Below are 16,682 nucleotides of genomic sequence, written 5' to 3'. Positions count from 1 at the left end.
CGGAGGCATGACCAAGGCTTCCCGGCAGCGTAGACACTGGTCCTGGTGTTCACGAATAAAGGGCGGATAGGTGCACGAGTCAAACAGCATCTACTGCTGATACGGCTGGCACGGGTCCCTGGAATGGTGAACATGCGACCCCTTCGAGACTGATCAGTCTCCAGCGACGGTCGAGAATGCCACTGCGAGTTCGAAGAAACGGAAATAGGGTCAGACGTGGAGGAGTAACATTGACACGAAGATACCTTGAACCAGCCTTTCTTACTTTCTTCTTGTCGCTGTAGTAGCATTTCAGTTTCCGAAGTTTGAGCTTGGCAGCTTTGCCGAGTTGGTTCTCCACAACTCCACGAAGCATCAAGCGTGTCAGCGCTACGAGTTGTGCACGGAGTACTCCTTTTTCAAATGCGTCGCAAGCACGAGGTCCTCTCGTACGGCTCATCCGAGCCGAGGATACATCCGAGTATGGTCGCAGCACCAACGACATCTTGTCCAAGACATACGTTAAGACTACCACGATGTGGAGGAAATGTGGAGATCTGGGAGGGATGGGATGCCGTACGCGGGCTGTGCCTCGGTACTTTGCCCTTCAAAGTCGCATCTGAGCCACTACTGCCTTTGGCATGCGCTCGCTCATCCATCTTTACTTCTTCTTTCCTGATTACTTTGCGCTCTCGGTCGTGTCTCCTGTGAAGTTCGAGTATTATATCAGATAGAGACCCCTTCAGTGGTCTTGTTGTTCCGAAGTTCAGAGATATCGTACGATCTCGTCCCAAAACATCCTTCGGATCACATCCCTCTCACTTCTCCCTACAATCGCATTCAGATCCACGTCAAGATGTCTTCCCCTCAGCAGCTCCGGACAACCACCACTGATCTCCTCAAGATCAAGCATCCGGTGCTACTGGCTGGTATGAACGTTGCAGCTGGCCCCAAGCTGGCTGCCGCCGTTACCAACGCGGGAGGCCTTGGTGTCATTGGTGGTGTAAGTCATGAATCAGACAACACGCTGGCCACATATTGATACCATTTTCAGGTCGGCTACACCCCAGACATGCTCCGAGAACAAGTCGCAGAGCTAAAGAGCTATCTGAACGACAAGAACGCTCCCTTCGGTGTTGACCTCCTCCTTCCACAAGTAGGAGGAAGCGCAAGGAAGACAAAGTCAGTGGGACGATACGGTCTGAAGCGCAGGGCTGACACGGTTGCAGCTACGACTATACCAAGGGTAAACTCAATGAGCTGATCGACATCATCATTGACTCCGGTGCAAAGCTCTTTGGTAGGACCTGTCAGAGAGTATGCTTGAAGATGGACATTAATTCTGGATGATAGTCTCGGCCGTCGGTGTCCCTCCCAGAGAGGTCGTTGACAAGCTCCACAAGAATGGCATTCTATACATGGCAAGTCAAATCGGCGGCTTCCCACGGTAGATCTCTGGCTAACGCTGCTGTCCCAGAACATGATCGGTCACGTCAAGCATGTGAAGAAATGCCTCGAGCTTGGCGTCGACTTGATTTGCGCCCAAGGTGGTGAAGGTGGCGGCCACACTGGCGACATCCCCACTTCGATTCTCATCCCAACCGTCGCCAAACTCTGCGCCGAAGCACCCCCTTCGAAGTTCACTGGCAAGCCCGTCCAGTGCATCGCCGCAGGTGGTATGTTCAATGGCCAATCACTGGCTTCCGCTCTCATGCTGGGTGCCTCTGCTGTTTGGGTCGGCACACGTTTCGTGCTGTCTGAGGAGGCTGGTGCTCCCAAAGCACACCAGGAAGCTGTGCGCACTGCTGGCTTTGACGATAACATCAGGACGATCATTTTCACTGGACGGCCATTGCGCGTCAGGAATAACGAGTACATCAGAAACTGGGAGGAGAACAGACAAGCGGAAATTAAGCAGCTGACAGATAAGGGCGTTATCCCTGTAAGTGCCACCCCTGAGATTGGTTACAGCAGAAGGCTAACGATGCGACCTTCAGGTTGAACACGACTTCGAGACAAAGGGCGATGATCTGACGGATGAGGAGATGGAGAACGCCCGTCCCTTCCTGATGGGCAAGGCCGCTGCCGTGGTCAATGAGAAGAAGACCGCCCGCGAGATCGTGGACGAGTTCGTGAATGATGCGGTCAAGGCTCTAACGATCGGTAACTCGTTGATTGTGTCGAAGAGCAAGCTATAGTGGTTGTAGATTGAGACATGAGGAATCTCGCGTGCGTGCGCTTGGACTGTATAGCATGTAGGTTGGATTGACTCGTAGCGTGCGGGATACTGTAGCAATTGCACCTGCCAACCTTCAGCTCGGCATTGAAGATTCCCGCGCCTCGCTCGTGCCATTACCTGCAGTGTAAGGAGCCGAAACACTCGTCTTTGCGATCGAGTTTCCCATTACACTTCATTCGCCTCTGGGAAAGGAGCTACAATTCGCTGAATGAGTGGCGTGTGTGGGAGGCAAAGAAATTGCGAGTTGTGCCTGTAGGCGATTCGCCAACCTTGGCAAACTAAACCGTTTTTGGGGCCAGGTGCAGTGACTGAGATGGAAAATGTGGGAGTTGTTCGTAGTCCAGTAACTTTGCCATCAATCTATCTTCAGACTCTTAACCCGCTGTGAATCTCTGAACCTATTCTACACTTCCAGCGCTAAGATCATCAAAATGTCAAAGACAGCAACGTAAGTCCCGTCTCTCCGTGTCCAAGGGCCGAACAGTCACAACTGCGGCCCGCGCCCAGAATTTCCACTGACCATGCTTTGAAATGTACAGGCGCCCCGATTGGGCCGACGACGTCTCCGACTCTGAACAGATCAACGACCCGTCCGCGCTCCCCGCGCCCGTCACAACCGTCGATAAGAACGGCATCAAAACCACGATCCTATACCGCTTCAACGACCAGGGCCAGAAAGTCAAAGTCACTCGCAAAACCCGCACCACAGTCATCAAGGAGAAACTCAACCCCGTGGTCGCCGAACGCAGAGAGTGGGCCAAGTTTGGTCTCGAGAAGGGGAAACCCAAGGGCCCGCAGCCCGATACCACGTCCGTGGGCGAGAACATCCTGTTCCGACCGTCGAGGGATTGGAAGAATGTGCAGGCTGAAGAGGCCAAGTCCGGCGGCGGCAAGGCCGAGGAGAAGTCGCTGAAGGAGCAGCTTCGGGACAAGAAGGTCAAGTGTCGGATTTGCCAGGGCGAGCATTTCACCGCGAGATGTCCCTTCAAGGATACGATGGCGCCGGCGGATGATGGCGCCAACCCCGTCGCGGATCCGATGGCCGATGACGAAGAGGGCGGGGGCAAGGCAGCCGGTGGGCTGGGCGCCGGCGGCAGCAGCTACGTCCCGCCGCACTTACGAAAGGGCGCGCAGGGCGCGGGCGAGAGGATGGGTGGCAAGTTCGAGAGAGACGACTTGGCTACGTTACGAGTCACCAACGTGAGTCTTCCCCCAATTGCGAGTGGTGGCGCAGCCGTAACATTTATCATGCTGACATCTACGTATCAGGTCTCCGAGATGGCCGAAGAACAAGAACTCCGCGATCTCTTCGAGCGGTTTGGCCGCGTCACGCGCGTCTTCCTCGCCAAAGACAGAGACACCGGTCGTGCAAAGGGCTTCGCCTTTATCAGCTTTGTCGATAGGTCAGATGCTGCCAGGGCGTGCGAGAAGATGGACGGTTTCGGGTATAGGCATTTGATTCTCAGAGTCGAGTTTGCCAAGAGGACAACCTAGTGAGCGCGTGAGGGTGCCGTTGAGTCAGTCTGATGCTCCATGTATGGACACAGGACAATGAGACAATCGAGGAAATGGGGAGAGAGCCGGCGAATATTTGACAGAAACAATGTCTCTGGCGCCTTTTGCCGGGTGCAATCATTTTGGGGATGGACTGAAGTCCCCCAAAAGGGATACGCCTTAAGGGCGCGAACGAGCATCCTGGACCCATGGCATAGGAGAATGCATAGATATGTGACTCATGACGATCAACAGTTGTTCATGCTACTATGACTGCGCAATGGTCTGGGATGCGCTGGCTGTTCCTTCACACATCTAGGCCGGCCTCGAGAACGATTCCAGGCGGCCCCCAGGTCACCTGCGAGGGCGCTGGTGCCTTGTGCCTCCCCCCAGTGGAAGCCTTCACGCTTGGAAATCATGACGAGCGAGATTTTCTGCACCCATCTATTAGGAGACGGGGGCCCAACTGAAACTTGAGTCGTTGGGTGGTGTGCCAGGACAGGAGCAACACTCCTGGTCGTTGTAGGTCTCACTTGTTCATGCAATATGCATTGCCCGGTGATATGAGATTCGACCAACCCTGATGTGATGGCCCTAGGATCATCTGTAAAACGGTTTCAGCCCCGATCCAAGTTTGTCCTGCCTGATGTACATGGTTCGTTGCCGTGCTCATCCTTGCCTGGCAAAACCCAGGTCCTTTGGCTAACGATGCAAGCGGAAACGCTGGCTCCATAGATACCTAGGTAGGAGTGTAAGGCTCATAGATCTCAGACTTGGGAGGGCCTAATTCGTGGCTGCTCGTAGGGTTCCGAAAAGAGCCCAGAAACAGGCAGGGGAACGTATTCTGGAGAACCACTCGAAACTGCTGATCGCCATGTAGGTAGGACGGCCTGTCCGGGCTTTGCTGTTTGGGTCGCGTGGCCTCTGCAGATGGCATACCAAGGTAAAGCGGTGAAGCACGGTAGCGGTGGTGGCGCCCAAAAGACATAGAGAGGATCAGGAGGGGTGATTTTGTGTATTTCTGGAACACTTTACGAATAGTAGGTCATGGTGGTCAAACATGGCTGAACGCGACTGGGCCGATCCACGTACACAACGTGCGGCCTGTCGCCTAAGCATGGTTCTTCTTAAGGCCTGGCAACACCAGATGACAACAGGCTTGCACAAACACGTCAGCTCCGACTTTTCTGCCTAGTGGTGCCCCGGCAAAGCTTGATGTATCAGCGGTGCCGAAGCCTGACATGCCTAGGATCTCAGCAGCAGCATGGAGTAAGACCCTCCGCCCTGGCGCATGGATGCTGAAGTCTCCATGTCAATCATTGTTCTTGCTGATGGCCAGTCGTGTTCAACATAGCCCGAACAGGGAAAGTATTCCAGGACTGCCATTGCCCGACGGCTCTTGAAAAAGGCGATCCCCCCTGGGCAGCTGAGCCAAACATTTTCCTGAGTTTCAGTTCTCCTGTTGGGACCTGCGTCGGGGAAGCTCATCCCGGCGGCAGCGGTTTCTCTTGTCTTGGAAACGATGGCAGGATCATGGTAGGCACGGCGTGGCAGCACCAGCGTCGCTCAGCATCGGCCCCTAAGGTTCAGGTGATCCAGAGATGCGAGCCCATAGTCCAGTGCTAGCATCTGGAAGCATTCCAAATCAGAGTTTGAGCATCTCTTCAGCTAAAATGGTTGGCATCAGAGGCGTTGATGACCACGACCCCAACTCACCCTTGACAGTGTTGACAAACACTGGAGGAGCCTACGATATGGTCACACCGCGGCAGGAGCCCACGGACGAACCGGTGGTCCGAGCTGCAAGAGAGACATTTAGCAGTACCACCTGTCAAGGTCGCAGGATTTGTCAAGGGGCCAACAGAGGCCTGACCAGGGCTTTGCTGGCAAGGGAAGTTCCAGGTTTCTTGCAATGAGGCTGGGGAGCCGTTGAGCGTAGGTAGGCTTGCTTGTGAGTCACGACCATGTGTTTTGGGGTGCAATCTTGAGACGGACGTAGGATTCCCCCACCAATCTATCAAACTTGTAAATTTGGTTGTCTGCTGCATGATCGTCATCTCTGCTCCTGTTATCCCTCGTCGCATCACAGCAGCTGGCGCTGCAAATCCCACGTGCATTTGCCGAAATTTAGGCAGACCATTGTGCGAATGGGAGGAGAAGGCATATGCTGGTGGAGGGTGGTGCAGTTGGCGACTCGGAGTAGGCCCGCAACCAACCGTCGAACCGTGGAAAAGGCCTGATTTCTAGTCTGCGATTTGGTCTTGTCCACAAAGAGGATATTAGCTAGATCTCAGAAACAAGCCTGTCAGTGTCTGGGGCAAATGTATACGTGTGAGCAGAGAATGAGTTGGCCACGGTCACCTGGTAATTAGTCGAGAATAGCGTTCAGCCATCATTCACTGTCACCTCAGCACTGGGCGCTTGAGCTCTCGTTGTTCGCGGTGTGAGGGGCCGTCGAGACCACGTTACGTTCTCAAGGTACATAGAAGGTCAGCGGAACCGTCGGGGCGCGAGAATAGGTGTAGGGGCAACGTTGTTGAAAGGCTGAAGACGACCAGCGTGATGCTGAGGTGGCTGTTCCGCCAACTCTTTCTGAGGAAAGTCGCAACTCCACGCTCCGATTTGTCGGCGTCCTCGTCCTAATCCTCGAATTCGTTTCTCCAATCCTCACTTTCACCTCTCCGCCACATGGCCCCTCTTTGTCTCTTGCTTCGTTGTCTCTCCGGCACCATCACATGCCTTACTGCGTCCTGAGTTGGCACTCAGCTATTTCCGCTGGGTCCAGCTCACCGAGGCCATCTCTATCCGCTTTCGGCAAAGGTTCGAATTCGCCCATTTCAACGCGGCTCCGCCCTTTGCCCGACTTCGAAACCCACCCCATGCCCGATATCGTGAAGTGTGCACGACATACTTACAGATGACAACAGGCTGCGGGCCGCAGCAGTCTCCGGTCTGTGGAAACACCCGTCCGCGGTCCCCATCGAATCAATGGTGTCCATCCGGCTCCATTTGCCGTCGCTGGGATCCTTTCCAGTTAAGCTCCCTTCAGACTTGGTCGAGAGGGTCAGAGACTCGGTCGTGCCCATGAGCCGGTGGAGGGTCAAGGGCCCGTCCGCCGGTTCAGCTTGAGGTTGTGAGGCTACTCCCTGCTGTCCTTCCTTGATTGAAGGGTTACCAGCGAGAATGCACCGAGATTCGCCGGCCGCGCTGGCTGCCCTCGAGGGCTTACTGAAGTTTCCACACGAATTGACGGTGTCTGGCCCACATCTCTCTACCTGGAAGATTTCTTTCTCGCCTGGCTCCTTCCGCGAAGTAGGGGCTACCAGAAGCGCCCTCGACCAGCATCACCCTGGCCCATTCCGGGTCGCTATTGGCTGGTTACCAAGCCGCCCGACGAGCAGTCCTCCCGAAGTCAGCTACCCGTGCTTGACTTTCTCCAGAGTAAGGGACCAGGCTTTTCTGTTGACACCGGCAATGTTTGATCCATTCGAGCAATGAATCCCCTCCATGGAAAATCCTCGACCGGCACATCTTCGCTTCTTATGAGCGTATCGAGGACTAATCCAGTGCGCCACATGGGTTTCTCCTTACTCCGACAACGATCGTAAACAAAGGATGCCAAGGTGGGCCTACTGTTGAGGCAGCATTCCATGCTTAATGCTGAGCAGAGACCTCCTCCGCCACGTGCAACTGGCCCGAAAAGCTGTGGGAGGCCGCGGACAGCCCTCTTCTATTCATCGCGAATATCAGCTGAAACCCATCTCGACAAGGTCTGCGCGTGAATGCATTCTCCATTTCTGCATTCCAGTCCGACTTGATTCGATTCTTCCAAATCCTCCTTTATTTCCCTCTTCCAGGCCATGATTCGGTGGCCAAGCCAATGTTGTGGCAATTTCTGGGCTGAAGCTGGGGCTGCTAAGGAAGGCCGCCTGCAGCACGGTCGGGCGGTCTCAAGGCTCAAAGGTCATGCCCTGAATTGTCATTGGCCTGTCGAATATGCAGCCTTCCTTTGAACAGTCCTTGCCAACGACGTCTGGTTAATCCATACCCTCTCAGGAGACTGAGGCAGAACGTCAGATCTGAACGCTGCGCCGCTGGCTGAGCTAGTCATTTCTGCGTCCGATCGAGGCATTCCGACCTGGAATCCCAGCCTGCCCGATTGGGCCAGGCCAAAGGCTTAAGGCTTGTGTGGAACATCCTGCCGCTTGGTGTTGACTGAGGAAGGCGCGCTCATTTGAACACATTTCTATTCCACTCAGTCGCTCGAAGCCTTTTCTTGATCAGAAAGCTTCTGGTGCTCCATCTTTGACTTTCCGCTGCACTCCTCCCTTTTCCTACCCTTGCGCCCCGTTCAAGTGTCTCTTGACTGCTAAGGGTCCGTCTCGCGAGCGAGGGAGTCGAGATCTAAGCGTCGGTTCGTATGAGGTGTTGCCGCCACTGGTGTGTCGTTCGCCTTCAATCGTAACGGCGCCTGGAGTTCTCATCCTCAGCGCGGATCTTCAGCACGGAGATCGTCTAGAGACAAACGCACAGACGGGAAACAGTTCTGCCATAGCAAAGACGGGCAGAGGGAAAAGTCTTGACGTGGGCGAATGGGCAAACCTGTTCGCGAGTGAATAGAATGTGAGTCCAGGGAAGTCAACGGCACGACATTATAACTGACCAATTGCAGCACAGCCACCAAAAGAAGAAGCTGAAAGAAGCGAACAGTGGTGCCAGCGCTATAGGTGAGTGCAGACTACGCACCCAGCCTGTGTCATTCTGTTAGCTCTGCGGACGCTTGAACATCCGATGAGCTTTTCGATATGAGGTCCAAAATAGTTGCTGACCTTCAGTAGTTGCATCGATCGTCGAGACCTCCGTCAACTCCCTACACGATTTTGCTGACTCTCGCTATTGTCAGGGAGAGAGTCCTGCATCCCATTGGCGGTCTGAAGGGCTCAGCAGAGCAAGCCCAAACCGGGGCACATCCGAGAACAATTGGATTAGTGGACGGCTGAACACGAACCGACTCCTCACGACTGCCAACACGACGGCTCCCTTAGCTCACTTGGGACACCCTATCACGGTGGAAACTCTATTTCCCCTGCGGTGACTCAGCCTTGCCCGTGCATTCAGTGAAAATCATGGATCCCGGTACGTATTTACGTCAAGTTTTGTTTGTTGACAGCCCATGATGTCCGTGGTGTTTGATTCTCAAGGCCCAAGTCTACATAACCATGCTGCGGCTCGGCAATCTGGCATTGATATGCTGTGTGCACATCGACTGCCACATTGGGAGGCCGCTGTGCGCTCGTTGCGCGGCACGGTTGCCACCTACGGGCCTGACCAGGATGCCCCGCTCCGTCCTACGCTGCCTGCCAAATTGGTGCTGAATGGGCAATTGCCCACGAAAGCCCCTCAGCCGCCGATATGCAGGAGGCTTGTGCTAGGCTTTCTTCTCTTTATCAAATCCTGTCCTCGAGAACTCTGTTCATTGCTAGTGGCCACTCCTGACCTGGTTGCAGCACTGCTTCATCAACCGCAACCGTTGCCGTTCGACTTTGCAGACAAATATCTCGGGCAGGGGCGTCCCTTCTCAAATCCAGCCTTCTCTGCCAATGACCTCTCCTTCTCGAGCCGAAGGCCTCAAAGCAACCTGACGAGTGGTACGTCAGGCGTGGCGCTGCCAGCAAACCCCAGTCTCGACTTCAATGGCAATTCGCTGCTGAGCGAAACACCGTGAGTACCCGACTCTCTGCTTGCCCCGCCTGTTTATGTGTCTTGAAGCACCCAATAGCGTCCGCCGGACCGGGAACCTGGTCTCGACGCAAATCGAGAGCCTTGCACCTTTGGGCATCACCAGCGCACAGGAGCATCCACTCCCCAGAGTCGATGATCGTTGCAAAAGGTGGCTGACGATTTCTCGAGCGATTTGGCAATCCGGTGGACCTGCTCCTCCCGTGACTCGGTTGTCGCACCTCTGAGGTGTCACATATAACCCAGAACGAAGCATTCGACCATTTCTGTCTTACTGACGCATTGAGATCTCTTTCAGGTATCACCAGAGCTCACAGCTTCTGCTGAGCCCTCCCGATTCCACGACTGGCTCGGCGAGCACTAGTGGGAATCATACGACCTCTTCCAACGGCTACACCACACTCCCCAAGCCTTTTCCTAGCAATGCGTGCACGTCTGACCATTTCTCGAGCGCACCTCCTTCGCTTCTCTCGTCCAACTGGGCCGGGCCTTCAATGACAGTCATAGACCGTCCCCATCGAGTGTAAGTGCCGTTTCCTTTTCTTCTAGCAATGCAATTACCAGCTTTGTGACAGGTGCTGATTTTTGTTCCACAGCCCTCCATTGTCACCTCCACAGATTTCTCACCCGTACAGTGCGGCAAACGGCATTGGACAAACGTTCAGAGCTATGGAGAGACTGCCACAGTATTCGAATGGTATGCCGCCTCAGATAAGTCCGGGCTCTTTTCCATCAGGGATCAGGTATCCAGCTACTTATCCTCCTCGCATCAATGGTCAATATCCCTTTTCCTTCCCGGATCCAGCTTTTCCAGGTGCGAACATGTCACAAGATAGCCAGAGCTGTGCTGGCCGAGATGGGCCCCCGTTCCATGAAACGAATGTCCTCCATCAGGTGTTGACGCTTCGTGGGCAAAGCCTCGTGCCAGAAATCACCGCCAGCATACAGAAAGGCTTTTTCCAGGTTGACCGCAAGTGGACATGCTACCGTCGAAACTACTTTGCTGTACAATGTGCATTCAACTTCAGAAACAGCATTGCGGAAGCACCACTCTACCTCAACAAGAATGGCTCGGAAGAATTGATTCAAAACTTTGCTGTTTCCATTTCTGCAAAGACTGCAGCAACCAACAATGGTGAGAGCGAAAGTCGGGGCTTGGTCCAGCATACTCCCAAGCGGGAAAAGGCAACAGAGCGCGTACCCGGTCGGCAGCAAATTGCGCCCTCGCACAGCCATGGGTTGGGTCCCAATGGCACATACTCAAGTGCTGGACACATGTACCCAGGCGCGAATCACCTCCATTCCACCAGGGGCAGCTTCGGGTCTTTCGACACTCCGGGAGCCAATTCTCCTCCAACCAACTTCACATTCGAGCGGATTCAATTTCAGAAGGCTACCGCAAACAATGGCAAACGGCGAGCGCAACAACAATACTTCTTGGTGGTTGTGGAGCTTGCCGCCAACATTGGAAGGCAAGGTCACGATGACTGGGTCATCATTGCTACCAAGGAGTCTGACCCTATGGTGGTGCGTGGTCGTTCGCCAGGCCATTACAAGGATAACGGACGCCGAGACAGTCAAGCGAGTATGGATCCCGACTGTGGAAGTGGTCATGGAGCAAGTGCACATACTGGTCCTCTTTCGTCTGGGGCCTTTGGTCATGGCCACCCTTCAGTAGCTTGGGATGGCTATGGGCCAAACAGACATTACGGCGGATCCAACTACCGCCACGCAGGGAACTCTCGCTTCTCACCAGCAAGCGTGGTATCCTCGAACACACAGGGAGGGACGACAACAGACGCTGAGATCAATCCCTCAAACTCACACACGAGGAAATCATCGTTCACCTTGTCCTCCGAAACGTCCGCGCTTACACCACTTTCGGAAGGCAGTGACGACATCATGTTCAGCAGTCTGGACCGTCGCAGTATCAGCCGGAAGAGGCCGTTGGAAACTGATGAGGAAGGGGATTATCTGCGATTTCCATTGCGAGAACCATACACCGATGCCATGTCAGCGCTCCCCGACTTCTCAACTAGGGCATACTCCAAATTGTTGTGCGCGTCATCATGACCGCCAGCTAACGAGGTGGACAGTCATGGATCAAGCATATCTCAATTTTTTACGACACGATATCTCATCAAGACATTATTGACATATATAACGACTTCAACTGAATCCTTGGTCAGCATTTCTGGAATCATGTTGTACGACGGCGAAAGCGCGTTGCACCACGTGGAACACAACAAGGGTTTCACAGCAGCTAGAGATCCCCAATGCATTGCAGGGTGCATAGCGCACCACAGGGCCCACAGAATGAGACCTGGGCCGGGACATGATGGGTTTCATTCATTATACAGTCATTCATTTCACGGTCTAGGAGGAATAGGTATTTACACCACTGCATCAGCGATATACATGCCAAGGTATATATTTCATGGAACAGCTGGAACGGAGTAAGGAACGAGCTTCAAAGGTCAGTGAGTGACTACTGTTAGGCTGATGCATGAGATATGGCCTGGTGACATTGACTTGCGGCTGGATCTGGATAAACTCAAGGGGACGGGAAGTGGGACATCACAGCACGACATGACGATATGACACGGCACATGATCAGCTCGCTACTTGAAGATTTGGACAAGCTTGTTTTCCACCTTGGGGCCTAGGCGTGCGTCGGCAAATGGGAGAGGCACCGACGAGGACCACTGGGAGCGACAAACACTGCTGGATGTGTTGGAGCATGGGACGAGTCGGCTAGGAAAGCAGCAATTGGAGCGGAGGACACACGGCTGGCGGCCCCTTCTGTGACATTTTGAGGTAGCCTCTGCAGGAATCATGTTCATTCTGACACCCCTTCCCGTCCACTAGGACACCAACCCAAGTCTCCATGACGGCTTTCACATGCATGTTGACACCGCTTGCCTTTAGCTGGAGCGGACCCACGACCTGCCCGGGTCGTCCCTGCCCTTGCAGCAAGGAGCTAATCGCGGTTGAACAATGTCCTCGAGATCGGGTTGCACAATCATACACGGGCACCTCCATCGTATCGTGTCCCAATTCGTCTTGTATGTGCTGATCTTAAACAGGTTGGCGCTGCCTCGGCTTGGGCCCGTTGCGAGGCGTGATCGCCTTATGACGCTATCAAGACATGTCAGGAGACGAAGAGAACGGTCTCTAAGCAACTTGCGAGTGTTTGGGCGTCACCTGCCTCTGCATCCCTCGGCCCTTTTCGCCAACAAAGAAGAGTCGACTCCACAAGTCGAGAATGAACTCCCAACAAAGAGCAGAATGTGACGAGTCGACTTGCACTAGAGCCTAGGGGCAGCTTCCCCAACTCCCGACAGGAATGCTGCAGCAGAGCTGGAGGACATGCATGAAGGACAGCTCTCCTGTGGACTCCTGAACGCAAATCCAGCCTCACTTGGCTGGGGTCACTGTGCCCTTGAAACGAGTCAGAGGCCGCCAGGGGGTCGAGCCGTGCGCGATGGCAAGCAAGCCTAGAGTAGCTTACAGGGTGGATGGCAGGTGAAAGGGTGGGCACAGCCTCAGGGCGTAATGGATCCGCAAATAAACATGGATTTCGTGGATGCACAATCTCTCTCTCCCAACCGCCAGCGTGCATCCCGAGCCCAATGCTAGGCCCGCTCCTCGCAGAGGGAGAGGCTCCACAACCTCCTGCACAGGGCTTTGTACGATGTACCTTGACAGTTCAGCTTGCTGAAATGCTGATCGGCCCAAAGATGTGGTGGACTGACATCTCAAAGCCACCAAGCCGCTTGAATCACCCTCCTCACCACAGGCCAGAGACCACAACTCGGAAGCGATTGGCAGCCAAACTTGGTGACAAGCACGCGACTGAAGAACAAAGACCTAGACGCTAACCCAGCCCAGTCGTCCTCCGAGGTTTGGAACTGCACATGTCGCCGCACGTCTGGCATTCACTTCACGGGTTCGACTAGCGCAATGTATTTCTCGCCGGTCCGAGGCAACGCACAAAGGACCTTGGATTGCAGGGGTGGCATCAGCAGGATGGCCATCTGGCAGACCTGGGCGACTAGCCTCCTCGTACCGAAAGGCGGCTTCAAATCACAGTCCTCAGAGCTGGCACAAAGGACTCTTAGCTGCCCCCAGGAACAGGCGATGACACCAATTGACCTGCAGTGGTGACATGGTCGGTGCGTCTGTGTGTGGCTCTCCGCTCCGTCACGACGTGCATGTCACGAGTGGCAGACACGAGAATGGGCTTTGTAAATCCCGCACAAGATCACGGATGCTGTAAGTTACACCAGATTTGTCCGACGGCCTCCCTCCAGATGGAACTCGGCGACTTGGAGCGAATGTCGTCAAAATAGGCAAAGAGCAAGTCACAGCTAGCCCCAAGCCGGGCCCGACACCGACGGCCACAGCGACATGGACGTGGGCGTGTGCATGGGCGCGCGGACGCGGAAGGGGAACCTGCCGCGAGGATCGAGAGCCCCGGCGTACGAATGTCACCATACGCTTTGGGCTAATTAACTGTCATTAGTCCAAACTCTACTCTTCATTCTCGGATACGGGCTTGGCAGACGACCTGGCCGAGGCGGGCGATCTGCTCTCTGCCACGGGTCCCCTGTATCCTTAGAGCCATGACCGCTATGAAGACCGCTCTCCCAGCGGCGAAGTGATCCCCTGGGATGGACGTCGGCTTGAAAGAGGCATGGATATTCAGTCTGCCCGATGGAGACTCCTAGCGCCTCTCCCTCATGATACCGCGAGACCCTGCATGGACGCCGCCGGCTGTGCTGTAGCGACCTATGAGGAACAGGAGCCAGGCTCCAGATGAGTCCAAAGAGACGGGAGCCCACCACCCTCCAGGGCCGAGCAGACAATTTGCTAACTTGGCTACGAGCGCTGAAGATCAGGTGAGGCCAACTTCCGCACCAGACAATCACCATGTCGGTCACTTGAAGCACACCCGCCACGGTCAACAATCACACGAGGACCAGGACCGGGAACAGCCCCACGGAGACACAAATGCCCATCAACCATTACAAGTGCTGCTACGTATCCGCAACCCATTATCTGCACGAGCCGCGTTGACCAGGGATGTTGATTGCCCCGGATGCTTCAGCCGCCGGGAAACGCGCTCTTGACCTGATCGGATCGGCGTCTTTCAAACATGGAATTCAATTTCCTCATGCTGCATCCGATGTTTTTACGAAGGTTTGGTGAAAAACTTGCTCGGCACGAATGGCATTTTGACCACCTCCGCTTTCCTCACGTTTTTGCGCACCTTGACCCCGACCTGCGTGCCCTTTTTGTGGAGGCCGTTCTTGATGTATCCCATGGCGATGTTCTGCCCATCCAAGCTTGGACTGGGAGATCCTGAGGTGATGCGCCCAATGACCTCGTTGTCGTGTTCGAGATCGACGATCTCTGCGCCCTCGCGCGCAGCGGGGCCCTTTTCGATCAGGAGCCCAACTCGTCGCTCCGGCATGCTCTTCGGCGCCGCGAGCTGCTTGTTGATGGTCTCATGGCCGTTGAAGGCGGGGGAGGGGTTTTCCCCGCGGCGAGACTTGCCGACCAACCAGCCCAGAGCTGCCATTGGTGGTGTGATCTGCTCGTTCAGGTCGTGGCCGTACAGGCACATGCCAGCCTCTAACCGCAGCGAGTCTCTCGCCCCGAGCCCCGCCCAGCGGACCTTGGACTGGTCCGCTGTCAGCGCCTTTGCGATGTTGGTGGCCAGGTCGGTCGCGTCTCCATTTTCAGGGGGAATCGAGATCTCAAAGCCATCTTCGCCGGTGTAGCCCGTACGAGTAATGAGGAGAGACGGCGTATTCATGCCTGACTCGGGTAGTGTGAGTTGAACCCACCGACTAGAGCCAAAGTACAGTGTCTCCAGGCTCGTGTCGAGACCTTCATCCTCCGTGTCATGGAAGACGAGGGCTTGCAAGACCTCTGCGGCTTGAGGACCTTGAAGTGCCAACAGCGCGTGGTGGTCAAGGACGTGCCAGTTGATCTTTTCCTTCGAGGCGCCCCGGGCTTTCAAGAAGCTGCCCATCTGCTCGTCGAGGAACTTCAGATCCTTCTCCCGACAGTCGGCATTCGTGACAAAGTAGAACCCATCCTTCCCAATGCGGGAAATCACCGTGTCGTCCACGATCCCGCCTTGCTCATTCAGCAGACATGACAGGGTCGAGCGGTGCTTCTCCAGCTCCTTCAAGGCCGAAGGCGTGACCGTCATCAAGAACTCCTCGGCCAATTCGCCGGAGAGTTTATGCTGGACCATGTGAGAGACGTCGAACAGGCTGGCGTGTTGGCGCGTCCAGAGGTGGGATTCCTTGTGGCTGAGGTCTGGGTACTGCAACGGCATGGAGAAGGACGCGAATGGCACCATTTTGGCATCGAGGGAGACATGCAAGTCGTACAGCGGCGTGCGCTTGAGCTCTTGGCTCGACGCCGTGGAAGATGCATGCCGTACCTGGGGCGAGGGACGCGATCCTCCCACCGTCGGAAAGCTCGGTTTCGGGACGGGTAGCGGGATGGGTATCATTTCTGGTGGGAAGCGACATGTCGGGCGTTGCTGTGATGGCGAGGATGATGTGATAAGAAAGCTCAGCTGCCTTCGCGGGATGGTTGAAGGTCGTTTGCTCGCCCTGCAAGCCGTGACCAGCAGAGGCCTCATTCCTTGACGTGCCGGCATCTTGTTTGCTGTGTCCCCCGCGTCGTGCCGCTCGATTGATCGCAGCTTCTTATCCGCCGGGAGATATGAGGTGATGTGTACCACTCACTTTACGTTGCCTTTGAGCGATTGCCCAGTTTTCTCCTTGCAACCTCGTCTCAACACATCATGAGCTAGCTGTTGAGGACAGCTTTGACCTCGAGCTGAACAACAATTTGTATCGAGTGATTGATTGGTTTGATGTATGCTCTTCCCGTACCTTATCCTGATGTGAAAAGATATCCTCAATCTCGAGAGGCTGGAAAGCCGAGGCGGAGAGGTTTGCGTCTTTCCCGCATTCTCCATCTCACGGCACTGACCAATCCGATCATCTGACGCTGAGCCTCTAGCCTCAGTTAAGCCTAGCGTCCACAAATAAGTCTTGGCACAGTTTGTCGAACTCGCAACTTTTTCGTCTCTCACTGCAGTTCTGTTTCTTTTTCCTTTTTCTTCCACCCATCTCCGCGCTCGAAGGATCGCATTCAAAGCTCACGCACAGCAGATGTCCACCAGCCTCTGCATACCCTCTAG

At 54.9% G+C, this 16,682-nt stretch overlaps 5 protein-coding genes across 5 annotated transcripts; 4 read left to right on the top strand and 1 right to left on the bottom strand.

Moving 5' to 3' along the window:
• Positions 1–835: 835 nt before the first annotated feature.
• G647_09694 (uncharacterized protein) lies at positions 836–2,177 on the top strand (the record flags this gene model as incomplete). The annotated part of the gene is made up of 6 exons (XM_008725687.1): positions 836–982; positions 1,034–1,161; positions 1,209–1,279; positions 1,333–1,404; positions 1,431–1,921; positions 1,977–2,177. The coding sequence occupies 6 exons, from the start codon at positions 836–838 to the stop codon at positions 2,175–2,177; spliced, it is 1,110 nt and encodes a 369-aa protein (XP_008723909.1).
• A 572-nt stretch (positions 2,178–2,749) lies between these two features.
• Positions 2,750–3,712, top strand: G647_09693 (eukaryotic translation initiation factor 3 subunit G; the record flags this gene model as incomplete). Its single annotated transcript, XM_008725686.1, has 2 exons — positions 2,750–3,418; positions 3,488–3,712. 2 exons carry the CDS (start codon positions 2,750–2,752, stop codon positions 3,710–3,712), a joined length of 894 nt encoding a protein of 297 aa, XP_008723908.1.
• Positions 3,713–8,888: 5,176 nt separating this feature from the next.
• On the top strand, positions 8,889–9,437 carry G647_09692 (uncharacterized protein; the record flags this gene model as incomplete). The annotated part of the gene is made up of 1 exon (XM_008725685.1): positions 8,889–9,437. One exon carries the CDS (start codon positions 8,889–8,891, stop codon positions 9,435–9,437), a length of 549 nt encoding a protein of 182 aa, XP_008723907.1.
• An 836-nt stretch (positions 9,438–10,273) lies between these two features.
• Positions 10,274–11,524, top strand: G647_09691 (uncharacterized protein; the record flags this gene model as incomplete). The annotated part of the gene is made up of 1 exon (XM_008725684.1): positions 10,274–11,524. The coding sequence occupies one exon, from the start codon at positions 10,274–10,276 to the stop codon at positions 11,522–11,524; it is 1,251 nt and encodes a 416-aa protein (XP_008723906.1).
• Positions 11,525–14,645: 3,121 nt separating this feature from the next.
• G647_09690 (glycine cleavage system T protein) lies at positions 14,646–16,133 on the bottom strand (the record flags this gene model as incomplete). The annotated part of the gene is made up of 1 exon (XM_008725683.1): positions 14,646–16,133. The coding sequence occupies one exon, from the start codon at positions 16,131–16,133 to the stop codon at positions 14,646–14,648; it is 1,488 nt and encodes a 495-aa protein (XP_008723905.1).
• Between the last annotated feature and the right edge of the window lie 549 nt (positions 16,134–16,682).

This window comes from Cladophialophora carrionii, assembly GCF_000365165.1.
Source record: "Cladophialophora carrionii CBS 160.54 unplaced genomic scaffold supercont1.10, whole genome shotgun sequence".
NCBI lineage: Eukaryota > Fungi > Ascomycota > Eurotiomycetes > Chaetothyriales > Herpotrichiellaceae > Cladophialophora > Cladophialophora carrionii.
Note: the sequence above shows the minus strand (reverse complement) of the source record. Positions and strands in the feature narration are given on the sequence as shown.